Raw genomic sequence first — 20,142 nt, 5'->3', positions numbered from 1 at the left:
ACATCTACCGGTACTCCTTCTGATAGAAACAGATCTCCCTACGATAGGCCTCCTTCCATGATTTCGGTATAAAACATTCATTTTTACTTTTAAAATCATTAAAAAAAGTCTAAAGAGCTAGAAAGGCCAATGAAACACAGAATGGAAATATATCTACACACTCTGTGAGCCATGGAAATATATCTATACAACTCTGTAAGCCATGGAAATATATCTTACACAACTCTGTAAGCTATGGAAATATATCTACACAACTCTGTAAGCTATGGAAATATATCTATACAACTCTGTAAGCTATGGAAATATGTCTACACAACTCTGTAAGCCATGGAAATATATCTATACAACTCTGTAAGCTATGGAAATATATCTACACAACTCTGTAAGCCATGGAAATATATCTACACAACTCTGTAAGCCATGGAAATATATCTACACAACTCTGTAAGCCATGGAAATATATACTCCACAAAAAGACTTCAACCAAATTCATTAAAAGACCTTTTCAAGTATTGAAATTTTTCAAATGTTTTTGTAATGATGGGAGGATTTTGTTATGTAAAGTTGTCATGAATTTCTATTACCTCACACAAAAGTTCGACAACATCCAAATGGCCATTTTCTGCAGCAAGGTATAAAGGATAGCTGCCAACACCAGTCTGTGGGTAAAATAATACTGTAATACTATATACCAGGTAGTAAAGCACATGTACAGTGTATAAAAAAGAAGACATGTGAAGAACGTTTACAGTACAAGAGGCCAATGGGCCTGCATCGCTCACCTGCTATTAATCTCACAATTGTAACTTTATAAGAGGACTAAAATAAAGCAACAGGCAAAATATCAGTGGCTTAAAGTCAATCAGAAGAATCTGTTAAAGGATTAAAACACATTTGACCCCTGTGACCTTGAATATATGCAAAGGTCATTCATTTGAACAAACTTGGTACCCCTTTATCCAAGCATGCTACTGGCCAAATGTCAACACCCTAGGCCTCTTGGTTATTTAGAAGAAGTTGTTTAAAAGTAAAAACATATTTGAACCCCCTGTAACCTTGAATATGGGCGAAGGTCAATGATTTGAACAAAATTGGTAGTGCTTTATCCTAGCATGTTATTGACCAAATATCATCATCCTGGGCTTTCTGGTTATTCAGAAGAAGTTGTTAAAAGATTTTTAGTATATTTGAACCCTGTGACCTTGAAAATGGGCAAAGGTCATTTATAGGAACAAACTTTGAAGCCCTTCATCCCAGCATGCTACTGGCCAAATATCATCAGCCTGGATCTCTTGGTTATTCAAAAGAAGTTGTTTAAAGTAAAAAGTTGATGACAGACGGACAATGGATGCTACACCATGGCTTAAGCTCACCTGGCCCAAAGGGGCCAGGTCAGCTTAAAAACGGTACACATAAGGTGAGGCATTTAAAATAAAGATGAAGTCACTGAATGTTATTTCATTGATCATGGAATAATATACCTGTTAGATGCCTTGTAAACAGATTGAAATCAATGCTGAACATTACTTGATAGACTATAACAGATAAACACATCCAAAATTCAGACAAAAGAATTCAAAATTGTGGCATTACGTTTGTAGAGCTAATAATGTACGCAAAAATATACACTGTAAAATCAACCAAAGAATGATGAATGAAGGGGATGCTGGTATTGTATAATATTATCCCTCTGGGGAATAATTGCTGATTGGTCAACTATTCTAATCCCTGTAAGACTGAGTGGTCAAGAACCTCTGATCAGAAACTGAGTGGTCAAGGACTCTGATCAGAAACTAAGTGTCAAGGACCTCTGATAAGAAACAGAGTGGTCAAGGACTCTGATTAAAAACTGAGTGATCATGGACCTCTGATCAGAAACTGAATGGTCAAGGACCTTTGATCAGAAACTGAGGGTCAAGGACTCTGATCTGAGAAGCTGCGTGGTCAAGGACTCTGATCAGAAACTAAGTGTCAAGGACCTCTGATAAGAAACAGAGTGGTCAAGGATTTCTGATCAGAAACTGAGTGGTCAAGGACTCTGATCTGAGAAACTGATTCTTCAAGGACCCTTATCATAAACTGATTGTCAAGGGCACTGATCAGAAATTGAGTGGTGTAGGAAACTGATCAGAAACTGAGTGGTCAGGGACCTCTGATTAGAAACTGAGTGGTCAAGTACTCTGATCTAAGAAACTGAGTGGTCAAGGACACTGATCAGAAACTGAATGGTCAAGGACACTGATCAGAAACTGAATAATCAAGGACCTCTGACCAGAAACAGAGTGGTCAAGGACACTGATCAGAAACTGAATGGTCAAGGAAACTGATCAGAAAATGAGTGGTCAGGGACTTCTGATCAGAAAATGAGTGGTCAAGGACTCTGATCTAAGAAACTGACTGGTCATGGACCTCTGATCAGAAACTGAGTGTCAAGGACCCCTGATCAGAAACTGAGTGTCAAGGACACTGATCAGAAACTGAATGGTCAAGGACACTGATCAGAAACTGAATAATCAAGGACCTCTGACCAGAAACTGAGTGGTCAAGGAAACTGATCAGAAACTGATAAGGACTCTGATCAGAAACTGAGTGTCAAGGAATTATGATCAGAAACTGAATGTCCTCTGATCAGAAACTGAGTGGTCAAGGACCTCTGACCTGAGAAACTGAGTGTCAAGGACACTGATCAGAAACTGAGTAATCAAGGACCTCTGACCAGAAACTGAATGGTCAAGGACCTCTGATCAGAACTGAGTGTCAAGGACCTCTGACCTGAGAAACTATTTTAGTACATAGAGGACATGTATTAACATAAGTAAACAAGCAACGTTAGGTTAGTGACAACCAGGAAGTGACAGATATCAGTCAGGAAGGCTGATGATAATTAACTGGGTAGATACAATATATATAACAAGAAGGCATGGGGCCTTAATCATTTTCAATTTAAAACCTACTTAATACCATACCAGTTCATCAAGAGAGTACAAAGAATACAAGCTGTAAGAAGGACTAAATGTATATCGGTGGAAAAGAAACCAAGATCATGAGTGTAATCTTCATGGCCAAGAATTTTGTATATGATGATCTCAACACGTCCATGTTATGACCCAGAGATTTAGTCCCCAGGGGAGGGGATGAGTCCTCTGGGCACATCCTCTGCTTATTGTCACAATTAAGTAACCTTTCCTGAAAGATGCTCAAGGACCCCACCCATCTACCCCCGGGGGGCCACATCCTCCTTTTATACAACATTGAGAGCCCTTTTGCCAAGAATGTTTCACACCAGATTTGGTCAATATCCACTGGTTGTTAAGGAATTGTAGTGTTTTACAGGAAAAGGTTGACCAGGTGAGCTAAAAAAAATATCAGATGCAGAAAACACCCATAGATGTATATAAATTATCATTGAACATTATCATATCAAATTACCGTTCAAATTGCAAAAGTTGAATGGTCTAGAATGACAGATATATTTTTTCAAAATCTTTATTTTCTAGACTAGCATTAGACATAATCAACAACTGAAAATAAATTGTGTCTCTTACCTGAGAATTAATGTTGTCTCCATCTTCAAGGAGTCGATAAAGTTCTTCAGCTTTCCCGCTCATTGCACATGACATCAACTCCGTCATGACAATTTTCTCTTGTCGACTGTGACAGCAAACAGACACGTTAGAATACAGTTAGTCATACAAAAATCACAGGAAGCCCAACAGACCTTTATCATTTACCTGTGACCTTCGCAGGTAGCCCAACAGACCTTTAGCATTTACCTGTGACCTTCGCAGGTAGCCCAACAGACCTTTACCATTTACCTGTGACCTTAAAAGGAAGCCCAACAGACCTTTATCATTTTCCTGTGACCATCACAGGAAGCCCAACAGACCTTTCTCATTTACCTGTGACCTTCGCAGGTAGCCCAACAGACCTTTATTATTTACATGTGACCTTCACAGGAATCCCAACATACCTTTATCATTTACCTGTGACCTTCACAGGAAGCCCAACAGACGTTTACCATTTACCTGTGACCATCACAGGAAGCCCAACAGACCTTTATTATTTACCTGTGACCTTCACAGGAAACCCAACATACCTTTATCATTTACCTGTGACCATCACAGGAAGTCCAACAGACCTTTATCATTTACCTGTGACCATCACAGGAAGCCCAACAGACCTTTATCATTTACCTGTGACCTTCACAGAAAGCCGAACAGACCTTTATCATTTACCTGTGACCTTCACAGGAAGCCCAACAGACCTTTATCATTTACCTGTGACCTTCACAGGAAGCCCAACAGACCTTTATCATTTACCTGTGACCTTCACAGGAAGCCCAACAGACGTTTATCATTTACCTGTGACCTTCACAGGAAGCCCAACAGACCTTTATCATTTACCTGTGACCTTCACAGGAAGCCCAACAGACCTTTATCATTTACCTGTGACCTTCACAGGAAGCCCAACAGACCTTTATCATTTACCTGTGACCTTCACAGGAAGCCCAACAGACCTTTATCATTTACCTGTGACCTTCACAGGAAGCCCAACAGACCTTTATCATTTACCTGTGACCTTCACAGGAAGCCCAACAGACCTTTATCATTTACCTGTGACCTTCACAGGAAGCCCAACAGACCTTTATCATTTACCTGTGACCTTCACAGGAAGCCCAACAGACCTTTATCATTTACCTGTGACCTTCACAGGAAGCAAGATGTCATTTTTTTTAACAAGCTTGACAACAGGCAATCTTACATTAAAGGTTACGTATCGTTACACTGGAACTCCTGGATCTTTATTAAGTCAGTCCAAGTAATACATTTAAACCAAGCTTGACAACAGGCAATCTTACATTACAAGATTTAAGATGTGTCATTCCATTGAGCTACATGCCAATATTGCCACTCTAGGCCTAAAATACCTTTAGAAGAAGTTATTTCAAGTTTTTTCAACCAAGAAGTGGGTCAAAGTCATTCCTTTTGACAAACTTGACAGTCAGGTGACAGATGACAGACAAAGCATCTTAACATAAACCCCTCCTGGTGCTTTGTACTAAATGAGCTTAATCAATTTTCTTTTTCAATTTGAAAATTTAATTTGATCCTCTTTATAAGAAATTGTATACCAAAACTCATGTGAAACACTGGGCACATGTGGAATAGTTATTAGTTTAAAAAGTAGCCCCAAAAACAGGTAAAAGCCAAAACAATAAAATTCCGAAAATTAAGCCAAAAGGTGTGTTGGATGCATACATATTTAGTTGGACATTTTTTTTTTAAATATACAAAAAATAAGTAAAACTGAATCAATATTGAATGATTACATCTTCCAAGCATCTCGCAGTTTCCTGTCTAAAGATGTTTTCTTACTGATGGTGCAGGCATGGTTTAATCCCTGGAAACAAATGTAAATTAGATTACTGATATTTTTATAATGCCAATATATAGATGTTAACAGACTACCTCTATAGTATCTCTATAGTATGACAATAGATGTTAACAGATTACCTCAATAGTATCTCTATACTATGACAATAGATGTTACAGACTACCTCTATAGTATCTCTATAGTATGACAATAGATGTTAACAGACTACCTCTATAGAATCTCTATAGTATGACAACAGATGTTACAGATTACCTCTATAGTATCTCTATAGTATGACAACAGATGTTACAGATTACCTCTATAGTATCTCTATAGTATGACAACAGATGTTACAGACTACCTCTATAGTATCTCTATAGTATGACAACAGATGTTAACAGATTACCTCTATAGTGTCTCTATAGTATGACAATAGATGTTGCAGATTACCTCTATAGTATGTCTATAGTATGACAATAGATGTTACAGATTACCTCTATAGTATCTCTATAGTATGACAACAGATGTTAACAGATTACCTCTATAGTATCTCTATAGTATGACAATAGATGTTAACAGATTACCTCTATAGTATCTCTATAGTATGACAATAGATGTTAACAGATTACCTCTATAGTATCTCTATAGTATGACAATAGATGTTAACAGATTACCTCTATAGTATCTCTATAGTATGACAATAGATGTTAACAGATTACCTCTATAGTATCTCTATAGTATGACAATAGATGTTAACAGATTACCTCTATAGTATCTCTATAGTATGACAATAGATGTTAACAGATTACCTCTATAGTATCTCTATAGTATGACAATAGATGTTAACAGATTACCTCTATAGTATCTCTATAGTATGACAATAGATGTTAACAGATTACCTCTATAGTATCTCTATAGTATGACAATAGATGTTAACAGATTACCTCTATAGTATCTCTATAGTATGACAATAGATGTTAACAGATTACCTCTATAGTATCTCTATAGTATGACAATAGATGTTAACAGATTACCTCTATAGTATCTCTATAGTATGACAATAGATGTTAACAGATTACCTCTATAGTATCTCTATAGTATGACAATAGATGTTAACAGATTACCTCTATAGTATCTCTATAGTATGACAATAGATGTTAACAGATTACCTCTATAGTATCTCTATAGTATGACAATAGATGTTAACAGATTACCTCTATAGTATCTCTATAGTATGACAATAGATGTTAACAGATTACCTCTATAGTATCTCTATAGTATGACAATAGATGTTAACAGATTACCTCTATAGTATCTCTATAGTATGACAATAGATGTTAACAGATTACCTCTATAGTATCTCTATAGTATGACAATAGATGTTAACAGATTACCTCTATAGTATCTCTATAGTATGACAATAGATGTTAACAGATTACCTCTATAGTATCTCTATAGTATGACAATAGATGTTAACAGATTACCTCTATAGTATCTCTATAGTATGACAATAGATGTTAACAGATTACCTCTATAGTATCTCTATAGTATGACAATAGATGTTAACAGATTACCTCTATAGTATCTCTATAGTATGACAATAGATGTTAACAGATTACCTCTATAGTATCTCTATAGTATGACAATAGATGTTAACAGATTACCTCTATAGTATCTCTATAGTATGACAATAGATGTTAACAGATTACCTCTATAGTATCTCTATAGTATGACAATAGATGTTAACAGATTACCTCTATAGTATCTCTATAGTATGACAATAGATGTTAACAGATTACCTCTATAGTATCTCTATAGTATGACAATAGATGTTAACAGATTACCTCTATAGTATCTCTATAGTATGACAATAGATGTTAACAGATTACCTCTATAGTATCTCTATAGTATGACAATAGATGTTAACAGATTACCTCTATAGTATCTCTATAGTATGACAATAGATGTTAACAGATTACCTCTATAGTATCTCTATAGTATGACAATAGATGTTAACAGATTACCTCTATAGTATCTCTATAGTATGACAATAGATGTTAACAGATTACCTCTATAGTATCTCTATAGTATGACAATAGATGTTAACAGATTACCTCTATAGTATCTCTATAGTATGACAATAGATGTTAACAGATTACCTCTATAGTATCTCTATAGTATGACAATAGATGTTAACAGATTACCTCTATAGTATCACTATAGTATTACAATAGATGTTAACAGATTACCTCTATAGTATCTCTATAGTATGACAATAGATGTTACAGACTACCTCTATAGTGTCTCTATGGTATGACAATAGATGTTACAGATTACCTCTATAGTATCTCTATAGTATGACAACAGATGTTAACAGATTACCTTTATAGTGTCTCTATAGTATTACAATAGATGTTACAGATTACCTCAATAGTATCTCTATAGTATGACAATAGATGTTAACAGATTACCTCTATAGTATCTCTATAGTATGGCAATAGATGTTAACAGATTACCTTTATAGTGTCTCTATAGTATTTCAATAGATGTTACAGATTACCTCAATAGTATCTCTATAGTATGACAATAGATGTTAACAGATTACCTCTATAGTGTCTCTATAGTATTACAATAGATGTTACAGACTACCTCTATAGTATCTCTATAGTATGACAATAGATGTTACAGATTACCTCTATAGTATCTCTATAGTATGACAATAGATGTTAACAGATTACCTCTATAGTATCTCTATAGTATGGCAATAGATGTTAACAGATTACCTTTATAGTGTCTCTATAGTATTACAATAGATGTTACAGATTACCTCTATAGTATCTCTATAGTATGGCAATAGATGTTAACAGATTACCTCTATAGTGTCTCTATAGTATTACAATAGATGTTACAGACTACCTCTATAGTATCTCTATAGTATGACAAAAGATGTTACAGACTACCTCTATAGTGTCTCTATAGTATGACAATAGCTGTTACAGATTACCTCTATAGTATCTCTATAGTATGACAATAGATGTTAACAGATTACCTCTATAGTATCTCTATAGTATGATAATAGATGTTACACACTACCTCTATAGTGTCTCTATAGTATGACAATAGATGTTACAGACTACCTCTATCGTATCTCTATAGTATGACAATAGATGTTAACAGACTACCTCTATAGTATCTCTATAGTATGACAACAGATGTTACAGACTACCTCTATAGTGTCTCTATAGTATGACAATATATGTTACAAACTACCTCTATAGTATCTCTATAGTATGATAATAGATGTTACAGACTACCTCTACATATAGTATCTCTATAGTATCATAATAGATGTTACAGACTTCCTCTATATATAGTATCTCTATAGTATGATAATAGATGTTACAGACTACCTCTATATATAGTATCTCTATAATATGACAATAGATGTTACTGATTACCTCTATAGTATCTGACAATAGATGTTATCTCTATAATATGATAATAGATGCTTAGGAGGTATACAGCCTCTGTGTCTGACCTTAGACCTCGGGTAATATGAAATATGAAAATAGGTACCATTCCGTAAATCTTTTAATTAACCCTGGCTAGTCTCTTGAGTAAAAAGGATATTCCACTAACACATCTTAAACAGTAAGAGGACGTAACACTTACACTATACGTGTACGGGAAATGATCTTGGATCAATATTGCATCCAGAACTTCCTCATGATTCTGTAATACAGCATGGTGCAAGGGTAGATAACCGTCCACATCACCAATCCCAGGGTTAGCTCCCCTTCTGTAAGGTAATAACAGTTCATTTGTGAAGTGATGTGATGTGATAACACATTAATTACATTAGACAGACCTTTCAATTGTCTGTACCTATGACAATTTAGCAGTTTTATAGTGGATATCACCTTATCAGACCTTAACAACATTCAATCTGTTTTATTTATTTCATGAAATCCTAATATGTGTAACACAAGCTATGTGGCTACAATAGGCAGACTTACTGGAGCAGCATCCTGACACAGACTGTGTGGCCCCGGTGAGCTGCTATAGCTAGGGCTGTCATTCCTGTCCGGAGGCTTTCCTCACCACCACCTTTCATCTACACATAAACAGGATAAACTGAAGAGCTCAATAATCTTCATAAAGAAAACTGTGACCAGATCACAAAGATATACCCCGTGTTTCATTTTATCTTCATATTCAAACTTTCTTTGCAGGGCTATAATATCCCAGTTACAAATCCCTTCCTTCAAGATGTTCTTTCCCTTTGCCAAGTAACAAAACAAGAGGCCCATGGGCATTAACGGTCACATGATATATTTACACAGAGGGGTGATTTTGTTTTTAACACGAACAGAAATATTATTCAGTGACAAAAAACAATAAAACCACCTTATTCAATATCTAGCATACAGATTTAAGACTAAAAAGTATTTATAACCAGCACCTCTGATTCTAAACAAGGAAAATAAAGAAATTTTAGCACACTGACTCCTTTTGGCCCCACCCTACAGCCCTTGGGGGTAGGGCTGGCTCAAAATTTTCAAAGTATCAAACTGTCAACTCAGGGTTATAATTCCAATCAAGTTATTAACATGTAATATTCAAAGTATCATNACCCTAGGGTCATAAACCTTAAGACCCTTCCATCTATGAAGAGTGTTAGATTCTACCATATCTGGGTCTTTGAGAAGATTTGTTTTTGAAATTTCAGTCAATTCAAGCCTTTTTGGCCCCACCCATCAGCCCCGGGGGGTCAGTCAGGGCTCATATGTGCATACCATCTAACTGTTATCCAATACTGATAATGCTAACCCAAACTGAATTATTTCCAATGGAAATTAAACAAATGTTGGTCCAAAATGTGATTTCCCTATTTAAACTATAGTAAAGTTTACCCCCTCTTTTGGCCCCACCCCTCAGGCCCCTGGGGGCCGGGGACCAAACCGGCATCTCTTTCTGTTGACCTTTGGCCATGGAAGGTTTCTGCAAAATTTCATTGAAATTGATTCAAGGGGTTTTGGAGAAGAAGTCGAAAACGACGGACGACGGACAAAAGGCGATCGCAATAGGTCACTTGAGACTTTGTCTTAGGTGACCTAAAAATCTAACGATTGGTTAAGGAAGAGCTGTGCCTTAAAGGATTTTTGATCAGAAATTTCAAGTTTCAAGGGCCATAACTGCAGGATAAATAGCCGAATTGCTGATTCCTTTCTTCATGCACATTTATATATGATGTACTATAAATTTCACATTGCGAAGTTACCAAAAAAATCAAACAGTCAAGAATAAAGTAATTCATACACGAGCAGACAAACAGGGTGGTTTCTGATATACCCTCCCAAACTTTGTTGCGCTGAAATTTAAAATGTAGTCTGTACAGCCTGATTGTTCATCAGAGGAATTTGTTTGAAGATTTCAACACACTTGACCACTGTGACCTTGAATGAAGATCAAGGTAATTTATTTGAACAAAATTGCAAGTCCTGTTTCTTAGCTACATGGCAATAATTGTTAATTCAGGCTTTCCAGTTTAAGAAAGTTTTTACCCCTGTGACCTTGAAAATGAGTTAAATTTATTTATCGAAAACAGTTCATTAATATTCAGCAAAGCTACATATGCTTTGTAAACAGAATTTTAATTTCACCTGTCGAAATGTTACCTGAAAAAACTGAGCATCAATGAAAGATTTTGATTTGCTGCCGTTGAAGTCCAGGATGACCTTCGTGCTGTCTACTCTGTAAACAAATGGAGAGGAAGTCATTAGTACTCAAATCAGTATGATTTATGTAACATTAATAGACTTAATCATCAATCCTGATCTAGCCTCCTTATATTTCTATTTGTAAATTTGATAATTAAGCAATGAGAAATTACTGCAAAGCATTTGTATTTTGCATATATACATGTGCAGATTGACTTTGTGTGTGATATACTGGAGACTTGAGGTAGACTTTGTGTGTGTGATATACTGGAGTCTTGAGGTAGACTTTGTGTGATATACTGGATTCTTGAGGTAGACTTTATGTGTGATATACTGGAGCTTTGAGATAGACTTTGTGTGATATACTGGAGAATTGAGGTAGACTTTGTGTGTTATACTGGAGTCTTGAGGAAGACTTTGTGTGTTATACTGAAGCTTTGAGGTAGACTTTGTGTGATATACTGGAGCTTTGAAGTAGACTTTGTGTGATATACTGGAGCTTTGAGGTAGACTTTGTGTGATATTCTGGAGCTTTGAAGTAGACTTTGTGTGAAATACTGGAGCTTTGAGGTAGACTTTGTGGGTTATACTGGAGCTTTGAGGTAGACTTTGTGTGTTATACTGGAGCTTTGAGGCAGACTTTGTGTGATATACTGGAGTCTTGAGGTAGACTTTGCGTGATATACTGGAGCTTTAAGGTAGACTTTGGGTGTTATACTGGGGCTTTGAGGTAGACTTTGTGTGATATACTGGCGCTTTGAGGTAGACTTTGTGTGATATACTGAAGTCTTGAGGTAGACTTTGTGTGATATGCTGGAGAATTGAGGTAGACTTTGTGTGTTATACTGGAGTCTTGAGGTAGACTTTGCGTGATATACTGGAGCTTTAAGGTAGACTTTGGGTGTTATACTGGGGCTTTGAGGTAGACTTTGTGTGATATACTGGCGCTTTGAGGTAGACTTTGTGTGATATACTGAAGTCTTGAGGTAGACTTTGTGTGATATGCTGGAGAATTGAGGTAGACTTTGTGTGATATACTGGAGTCTTGAGGTAGACTTTGTGTGATATACTGGAGCTTTAAGGTAGACTTTGTGTGTTATACTGGAGCTTTGAGGTAGACTTTGTGTGATATACTGGAGTCTTGAGGTAGACTTTGTGTGATATACTGGAGCTTTGAGGTAGACTCTGTGTGATATACTGGAGACCTGAGGTAGACTTTGTGTGTGATATACTGGAGACTTGTGGTAGACTTTGTGTGATATACTGGGGACTTGAGGTAGACTTTGTGTGTGATATACTGGAGCCTTAAGGTAGACTTTGTGATATACTTGAGCCTTGAAGGTAATTTTGTGTTATAATGGAGCCTGAATCCTGGCACAAAACTTGACAAGCATATTGGTATGTGAGAATAGCAGATGATAAACAAGAAGTTGTGTTCTTACCTGTTGCAGTACTAGTGTTGCCACCTTTTAAAGCAGAGTAAATCCATCTGTGTTGAGGTAACCAGCCTACTTTTAACCCCATCCCTCAGCCCTTAGGAGGCTCCGCCCCTTTGATTGTATACTAGATTTAACCCCACCCCTCAGCCCCAAGGAGGCTCTGCCCCTTTGTTTGTATAGTAGATTAAACCCCACCCCTCAGCCCCTAGGGGGCTCCATTCCTTTGTTTGTATAGTAGATTTAACCCGACCCCTCAGCCCCAAGGAGGCTCCACCTGCTTGTTTGTATAGTAGATTTAACCCCACCCCTCAGCCCCAAGGAGGCTCCACCCCTTGGTTTGTATAGTATATTAAACCCCACCCCTCAGCCCCTAGGGGGCTCCACTCCTTTGTTTGTATAATAGATTTAACCCCACCCCTCAGCCCCTAGGGGGCTCCACTCCTTTGTTTGTATAGTAGATTTAACCCGACCCCTCAGCCCCTAGGGGGCTCCATTCCTTTGTTTGTATAGTAGATTTAACCCCACCCCTCAGCCCCAAGGAGGCTCCACCCTTTTGTTTGTATACTAGATTTAACCCACCCCTCAGCCCCTAGGGGGCTCCACTCCTTTGTTTGTATAGTAGATTTAACCCCAACCCTCAGCCCCTAGGGGGCTCCACTCCTTTGTTTGTATACTAGATTTAACCCCACCCCTCAGCCCCAAGGAGGCTCCACCTCTTTGTTTGTATAGTAGATTTCACTTAATATCACTTCTCATTTGTCAGAGAAAAGCATGATATTTACAGGAATGTCACATAAAGGAAAAGCATGTTTTTCTGACTTTTTCAGCTGTCAAAACCTGGAAGCAACCATGACCATATGACATGAAGATTGTTAAGTTAAAGATATTTGTAACTGACACAGCTTTTTCTTTATTAACAGTGAAAGAATAATATTTTATTTGTTTATTTCAGCTAAAACCCTTGCTGAATTCCGCTAGTGCCTTACGTCCGTCCGATAGGCCTAGATTGAACTGTAGATGTTGTACATGTTGGCTGCTCCAAATTGGTAAAACTTTTGATCTCCATGGGCTTAGGATATGTTTTCTTGAAATCTGCTTTAAAAGTAGTTTGGAAGAAGTCATTAAAAGGAAATCAGCTAATTTGACCCCTTTTAATCCTGACCTTCAGCCCCCATGAGGGTCATTCCCTTTGTTTGTAAAGAATAAGCTTTGATCATATGGGCTAATTTTAATACCAAAAGAACTTTGTGAAACTTTTCAGAAAATTAGGAGGACATGTCATTTAACCAAATCGGCCAACATAAGCTCTTTGTCCCTGCTCTCCATGTGATATACTGGAACCTTGAGGTAGGCATTGTGATATACTGGAGCCTGGCACATATAAACTTGCTTGAACAAACATTAATATTTGAGAATATTAGGTGTTGACTAGTTGTGTACTTACCTGTTGTGTAGTGCTGCCAACATTAGCAGAGTCAACCCATCTATGTTGACTACACTCATATCAGATTCTTTGAGATCATGGGGTCGAAGTTTACCCTAGTGAAAAATAAACAAGTTTTGTTATTACTGGTCAGTTTTTAATGCTGAAAAAGCTTACCAACATGCAAATTTTCAAACAGCATATCTTCAAATAGAACTTTAAGACAGAGATATGCTAATATCCTCCCATCTAACCATTTATATTAGCAATGTCTCCGTTTACTATTATAGCCACCATGAATTCCAAAATTTAACAACCTGCATTTTATATACCATAGGTATCACTCACACAACCCATCAACAAAGTTATTACCCTCGGTACCCTTATACCTTAAGTTCCCCTAAACCTTAAATAGCAATATATATCCTCTAGAACTTAAGTTACAATGTATATCATCTAGACCTCAAGTTACAATATATATCATCTAGACCTTAAGTTACAATATATATCCTCTAGAACTTAAGTTACAATGTAAATCCCCTAGACCTTAAGTTACAATGTATACCCCCCTAGACCTTAAGTTACATTGTATATCATCTAGAACTAAAGTTACAATGTAAATCCCCTGGACCTTAAGTTACAATGTAAATCCTCTAGATATTAAGATACAATGTATATCCCCTGGACCTTAAGTTACATTGTATATCCCCTAGACCTTAAATTACAATGTATATCCCCTAGACCTTAAGTTAAAATGTATATCATCTAGACTTTAAATTGCAATGTATATCCTCTAGACCTTAAGTTACAATGTATATCCTCTAGACCTTAAGTTACATTGTATATCATCTAGACCTTAAGTTACAATGTATATCATCTAGACCTTAAGCTAAAATGTCAATCCCCTAGACCTTAAGTTACAATGTAAATCCCCTAGACCTTAAGTTACATTGTATATCATCAAGACCTTAAGGTACATTGTATATCATCTAGACCTTAAGCTAAAATGTATATCCCTGGACCTTAAGTTACAATGTATATCCTATAGAACTTAACTTGCAATGTATATCCCCTTCACCTTATATTACAATGTATACCCCTTAGACCTTAAGTAACATTGTAAATCCCCTAGACCTTAAGTTACAATGCATATCCTCTAGACCTTAAGTTACAATGTATATCCCCTAGACCTTAAGTTACAATGTAAATCCCCTAGACCTTAAGTTTCAATGTACATCCCCTAGACCTTAAGTTACAATGTATATCCTATAGAATTTAACTTGCAATGTATATCCCCTTCACCTTACATTACAATGTATACCCCTTAGACCTTAAGTAACATTGTAAATCCCCTAGACCTTAAGTTACAATGCATATCCTCTAGACCTTAAGTTACAATGTATATCCCCTAGACCTTAAGTTACAATGTAAATCCCCTAGACCTTAAGTTACAATGTACATCCCCTAGACCTTAAGTTACAATGTATATCCCCTAGACCTTAAGTTACATTGTATATCCCCTAGAACTTAACTTGCAATATATACCCCCTAGACCTGAAGTTACAATGTATTTTCCCTAGACCTTAAGTTACAATGTATATCCCCTAGACCTTAAGTTAAAATGTATATCCCCTTCACCTTACATTACAATGTATACCCCTTAAACCTTAAGTAACATTGTATACCCCCTAGACCTTAAGATACAATATATACCCTCTAGACCTTAAGTTACATTGTATATCATCAAGACCTTAAGTTACAATGTATATCCCCTTGACCTTAAGTTACATTGTATATCATCGAGACTTTAAGTTACAATGTATATCCCCAAGACCTTAAGTTACAATGTACATCCCCTAGACCTTAGGTTACAATGTAAATCCCCTAAACCTTAAGCTATAATGTATATCCCCTAGAACTTAACTTGCAATGTATACCCCCCTAGACCTTAAGTTACAATGTAAATCCCCTAAACCTTAAGTTATAATGTATATCCCATAGACCTTAAGCTACAATGTAAATCCCCTAAACCTTAAGATACAATGTCTATCCCTTAGACCTTAAGCTACAATGTATATCCCATAGACCTTAACTTACAATGTAAATCCCCTAGATCTTAAGTTACAATGTATATCCCCTAAACCTTAAATTACAATATATATCCCCTAAACCTTTAGTTACAATGTAAATCCCCTAGAACTTAAGTTACAATATATATCCCCCAGACCTTAAGGTACAATGTATATTACATAGAACTTAAGTTACAATGTATATCTCCTTCACCTTACATTACAATGTATATCCCCTAGACTTTCAGTTACAATATATATCCCCTAGACCTTACATTACAATGGAAATCCCCTAAACCTTAAGTTACAATGTATATCCCCTTGACCTTACATTACAATGCATATCCCCTAGACCTTAAGTTACATTGTACATCCCCTAAACCTTAAATTACAATGTATATCCACTAGACCTTAAATTACAATGTATATCCTCTAGACCTTAGTTACAATGTATATTCCCTATAACTTAAGTTACAATGTATATCCCCTTCACCTTATGTTACAATGTATATCTGTCATTGTCTCAGCAGTCCGAGTTCATGGCATGGCAGCCATCTTGTAATATTTAGATGTGAAAGTGTTAAAGATGTGTTCATACTGGACCATTTCATGAAGTTAAATCAAAATCCATTGCAAATGTGTTTTCAACTTTGAAACAACAAGAGGCCCAATGGGCCTGCATCGCTCACCTGGTATTAATCTCACACCTGTAATCTTTAAAGTGGACTAAAATACAACTTCAGGCAGAATATCAGTGTGACCTTGAATGACAAACAATGACATTAGGTTGAAAGTGGGTCAAGGTCATTCATTTGAACAAATTTGGTAGCCCTGATTGCTACAGGCCAAATATCAGTACCCTGGAGCTTTTGGTTATTGAGAAGAAGTTGTTTGAAGATTTTAAGACATTTGACATTTGACACCTGTGACCTTGAAAGTTGTATTCGGTCATTCATTTAAACAAATGTGGTAGCCCTTCATCCCAGCATGCTACTGGCCATATATCATCACCCTGGGCATTTTGGTTATTCAGAAAAAGTTGTTTAAAGGTTTTAAACATATTTGACCCCTGTGACCTTGAATATAAATCAAGGTCATTTATTTAAACAAACTTGGTAGCCCTTCATCCCAGCATGTTACTGGCTAAATTTAAGCACCCTAGGCTTATTGGTTATTCAGAAGAAGTTGTTGAAAGGTTTTAAACATATTTGACCCATGTGACCTTGAATATAAATCAAGGTCATTTATTTAAACAAACTTGGTAGCCCTTTATCCCAGCATGTTACTGGCCAAATTTAAAGTTGTTGAAAGGTTTTAAACATATTTGACCCATGTGACCTTGAATATAAATCAAGGTCATTTATTTGGACAAAATTGGTAGCCCTTCATCCCAGCATGTTACTGGCGAAATATCATCACCCTATACTATGCCTCTTGGTTATTCAGAAGAAGTTGTTTAAAGAATTTTAACATATTTGACACCTGTGACCTTGAAAATGGATGAAGGTCATTTATTTGAACAAACTTAGTAGACTTTTATCCCTGCATGCTTCTGGCCAAATATCATCACCCTAGGCCTTTTGGTTACTGAGAAGAAGTTGTTTAAAGTAAAATGTTGACGACGGACGGACGACGGTGATTATCTCTGAAGAACACTTAAACTAGTCCACTGTGACTTTTGTGCACATTTTGATCTGAGCCCTGAGGACAGATATGACATTGAGACATCCCCTGAACTTCTCATTACCTCCATGTTTAGGTGACTTAGACTTTCACCTCTCTGGGCCCTGAGTACAGATATGAAATTGAGACAACCCCTTAACTACTCATTACCTCTATGTTCAGGTGACTCAGATTTTCACATCTTTGGGCCCTGAGTACAGAAATGACATTGAGACAGTCCTCCCCATATCTCCACGTTCCAGGGTCATCAGGACGCATCCCACTGTGGTCCTCCTGATTGAAGTCAGCTCCACGTCGGATCAAACAACTGAAACATCACATAATTTACTAAATTACAAATGAACAGGAAGAGAGTAGTCTATTTCACCACGGTATACTGAACAAGCAAACTCTCCAGTCCACCAATCCACCAACTGTAAACATAAAACTTATTTCATTAAACCAAAGCACCACAATAAATACTGATGCATTTTTTCCTCATGTGAACTTACAAATAACAGCAAAAGCACATGTGTATGTTAACATTAAATAAAATGTTATTAACTAGAAAAACTTCTGACTGATTGCTGTATGTTGATGTAGGAAAAGGCTGCCTATGTTAGCAACGGACTATCACCTATTTACAAAGCTGCATCAATAATGTGATGACAACAAACATGTTAGTTTGCTGTTAAATGTCTGAACAAATTAGGGTAGGTAGGGAGGTAAGTAATAAATTCTATTTTTCATTTTTTTTATCAGGTTTATATAGAAGAGTGGTCTTGACTTCAAAAGTGTTTCCTTGAAAATTGCCAAAACAAGTTTAGGGTAGGCACATAAAATTAGGGTAGGTAGGGTTACAGGAAACAAACAATATATTGTTTGCCTTAGTCAAATGAATTCAATGACTAACTTACCAGTAACACTCCCACATTTGCTTTCACCATATTTGGATGTTAATCCCAAATGTTTTAGGGAGCAGGAGATAGCTAATCATAAATCATAAATAGGTGACTAAGTTTGAAGCCAGTTTCGCAGGCTTGCATGGACAGTGCCAAGATATTACATTATTCCCCCCTCCTTCCCACTCCCCTACGAATCATGTTATAGATATTTTATACAGCGTATCTGACAGTGTCTACGTGGTTGTACTGAGCAGTATTACAGCGTACTTGACGGTGTCTACGTGGTTGTACTGAGCAGTAATACAGTGTACCTGGCGGTGTCTATGTGGTGGTACTGAGCAGTAATACAGTGTACCTGGCGGTGTCTACGTGGTTGTACTGAGCAGTAATGCAGTGAACCTGACAGTGTCTACGTGGTTGTACTGAGCAGGAATACAGTGTACCTGACAGTGTCTACGGGGTTGTACTGAGCAGTAATACAGTGTACCTAGCGGTGTCTATGTGGTTGTACTGAGCAGTATTACAGTGTACCTGACAGTGTCTACGTGGTTGTACTGAGCATTAATACAGTGAACCTGACAGTGTCTACGTGGTTGTACTGAGCATTAATACAGTGAACCTGACAGTGTCTACGTGGTTGTACTGAGCAGTAATACAGTGTACCTGACGGTGTCTACATGGTTGTACTTCTCAGTAATACAGCGTACCTAGCGGTGTCTACGTGGTTGTACTAAGCAGTACTACAGTCTACCTGATTGTGTCTACACGGTTTTACTGAGCAGTAATACAGTGTACCTGACGGTGTCTACATGGTTGTACTAAACAGTAATACAGCATACCTAGCGGTGTCTATGTGGTTTTACTGAGCAGTAATACAGTGTACCTGACGTTGTCTACGTGGTTGTTTTGAGCGGTAATACAGTGTACCTGACAGTGTCTACGTGGTTGTCCTAAGCAGTTATACAGCATACCTGACGGTGCCTCCGTGGTTGTACTGAGCAGTAATACAGCGTACCTGACAGTGTCTACGTGGTTGTACTGAGCAGTAATAAAGTGTACCTGACAGTGTCTACGTGGTTGTCCTAAGCAGTTTTACAGCATACCTGACGGTGCCTCCGTGGTTGGACTGAGCAGTAATACAGCGTACCTGACAGTGTCTACGTGGTTGTACTAAGCAGTAATACAGTGTACCTGACAGTGTCGACGTGGTTGTACTGAGCAGTAATACAGCGTACCTGACGGTGTCTACACGGTTGTACTGAGCAGTAATACAGCATACCTGATGGTGTCTACGCGGTTGTACTGAGCAGTAATACAGTGTACCAGACAGTGTCTACACGGTTGTACTGAGCAGTACTACAGTCTACCTGATAGTGTCTATGCGGTTGTAATGAGCAGTAATACAGCTGCCTGACAGTGTCTATGTGGTTTTACTGAGCAGTAATACAGTGTACCTGACGTTGTCTACATGGTTGTAATGAGCAATACTACAGTCTACCTGACGGTGCCTATGTGGTTGTTCTAAGCAGTAATACAGCGTACCTAACGGTC

At 37.2% G+C, this 20,142-nt stretch overlaps 1 protein-coding gene across 1 annotated transcript in view; it reads right to left on the bottom strand.

Annotated features, from left to right (window-relative positions):
• Positions 1-20,142, bottom strand: part of LOC110463015 (ankyrin-2-like) — a 41,727-nt gene that overhangs the window by 11,712 nt on the left and 9,873 nt on the right. The window contains exons 7-14 of the mRNA XM_021517333.1: positions 17,858-18,014; positions 13,977-14,071; positions 11,052-11,127; positions 9,390-9,487; positions 9,046-9,172; positions 5,330-5,400; positions 3,546-3,651; positions 585-659 (exon numbers count right to left, since the gene is read on the bottom strand). Of these exons, the coding sequence (XP_021373008.1) occupies positions 585-659; positions 3,546-3,651; positions 5,330-5,400; positions 9,046-9,172; positions 9,390-9,487; positions 11,052-11,127; positions 13,977-14,071; positions 17,858-18,014 (805 nt within the window). The remainder of the gene's footprint in view (positions 1-584; positions 660-3,545; positions 3,652-5,329; positions 5,401-9,045; positions 9,173-9,389; positions 9,488-11,051; positions 11,128-13,976; positions 14,072-17,857; positions 18,015-20,142) is intronic.

The sequence above is a fragment of the Mizuhopecten yessoensis genome, unplaced genomic scaffold, assembly GCF_002113885.1.
Source record: "Mizuhopecten yessoensis strain PY_sf001 unplaced genomic scaffold, ASM211388v2 scaffold10855, whole genome shotgun sequence".
In the NCBI taxonomy this organism is placed as follows: Eukaryota; Metazoa; Mollusca; class Bivalvia; order Pectinida; family Pectinidae; genus Mizuhopecten; species Mizuhopecten yessoensis.
This window is presented reverse-complemented; position numbering and strand designations above follow the sequence as displayed.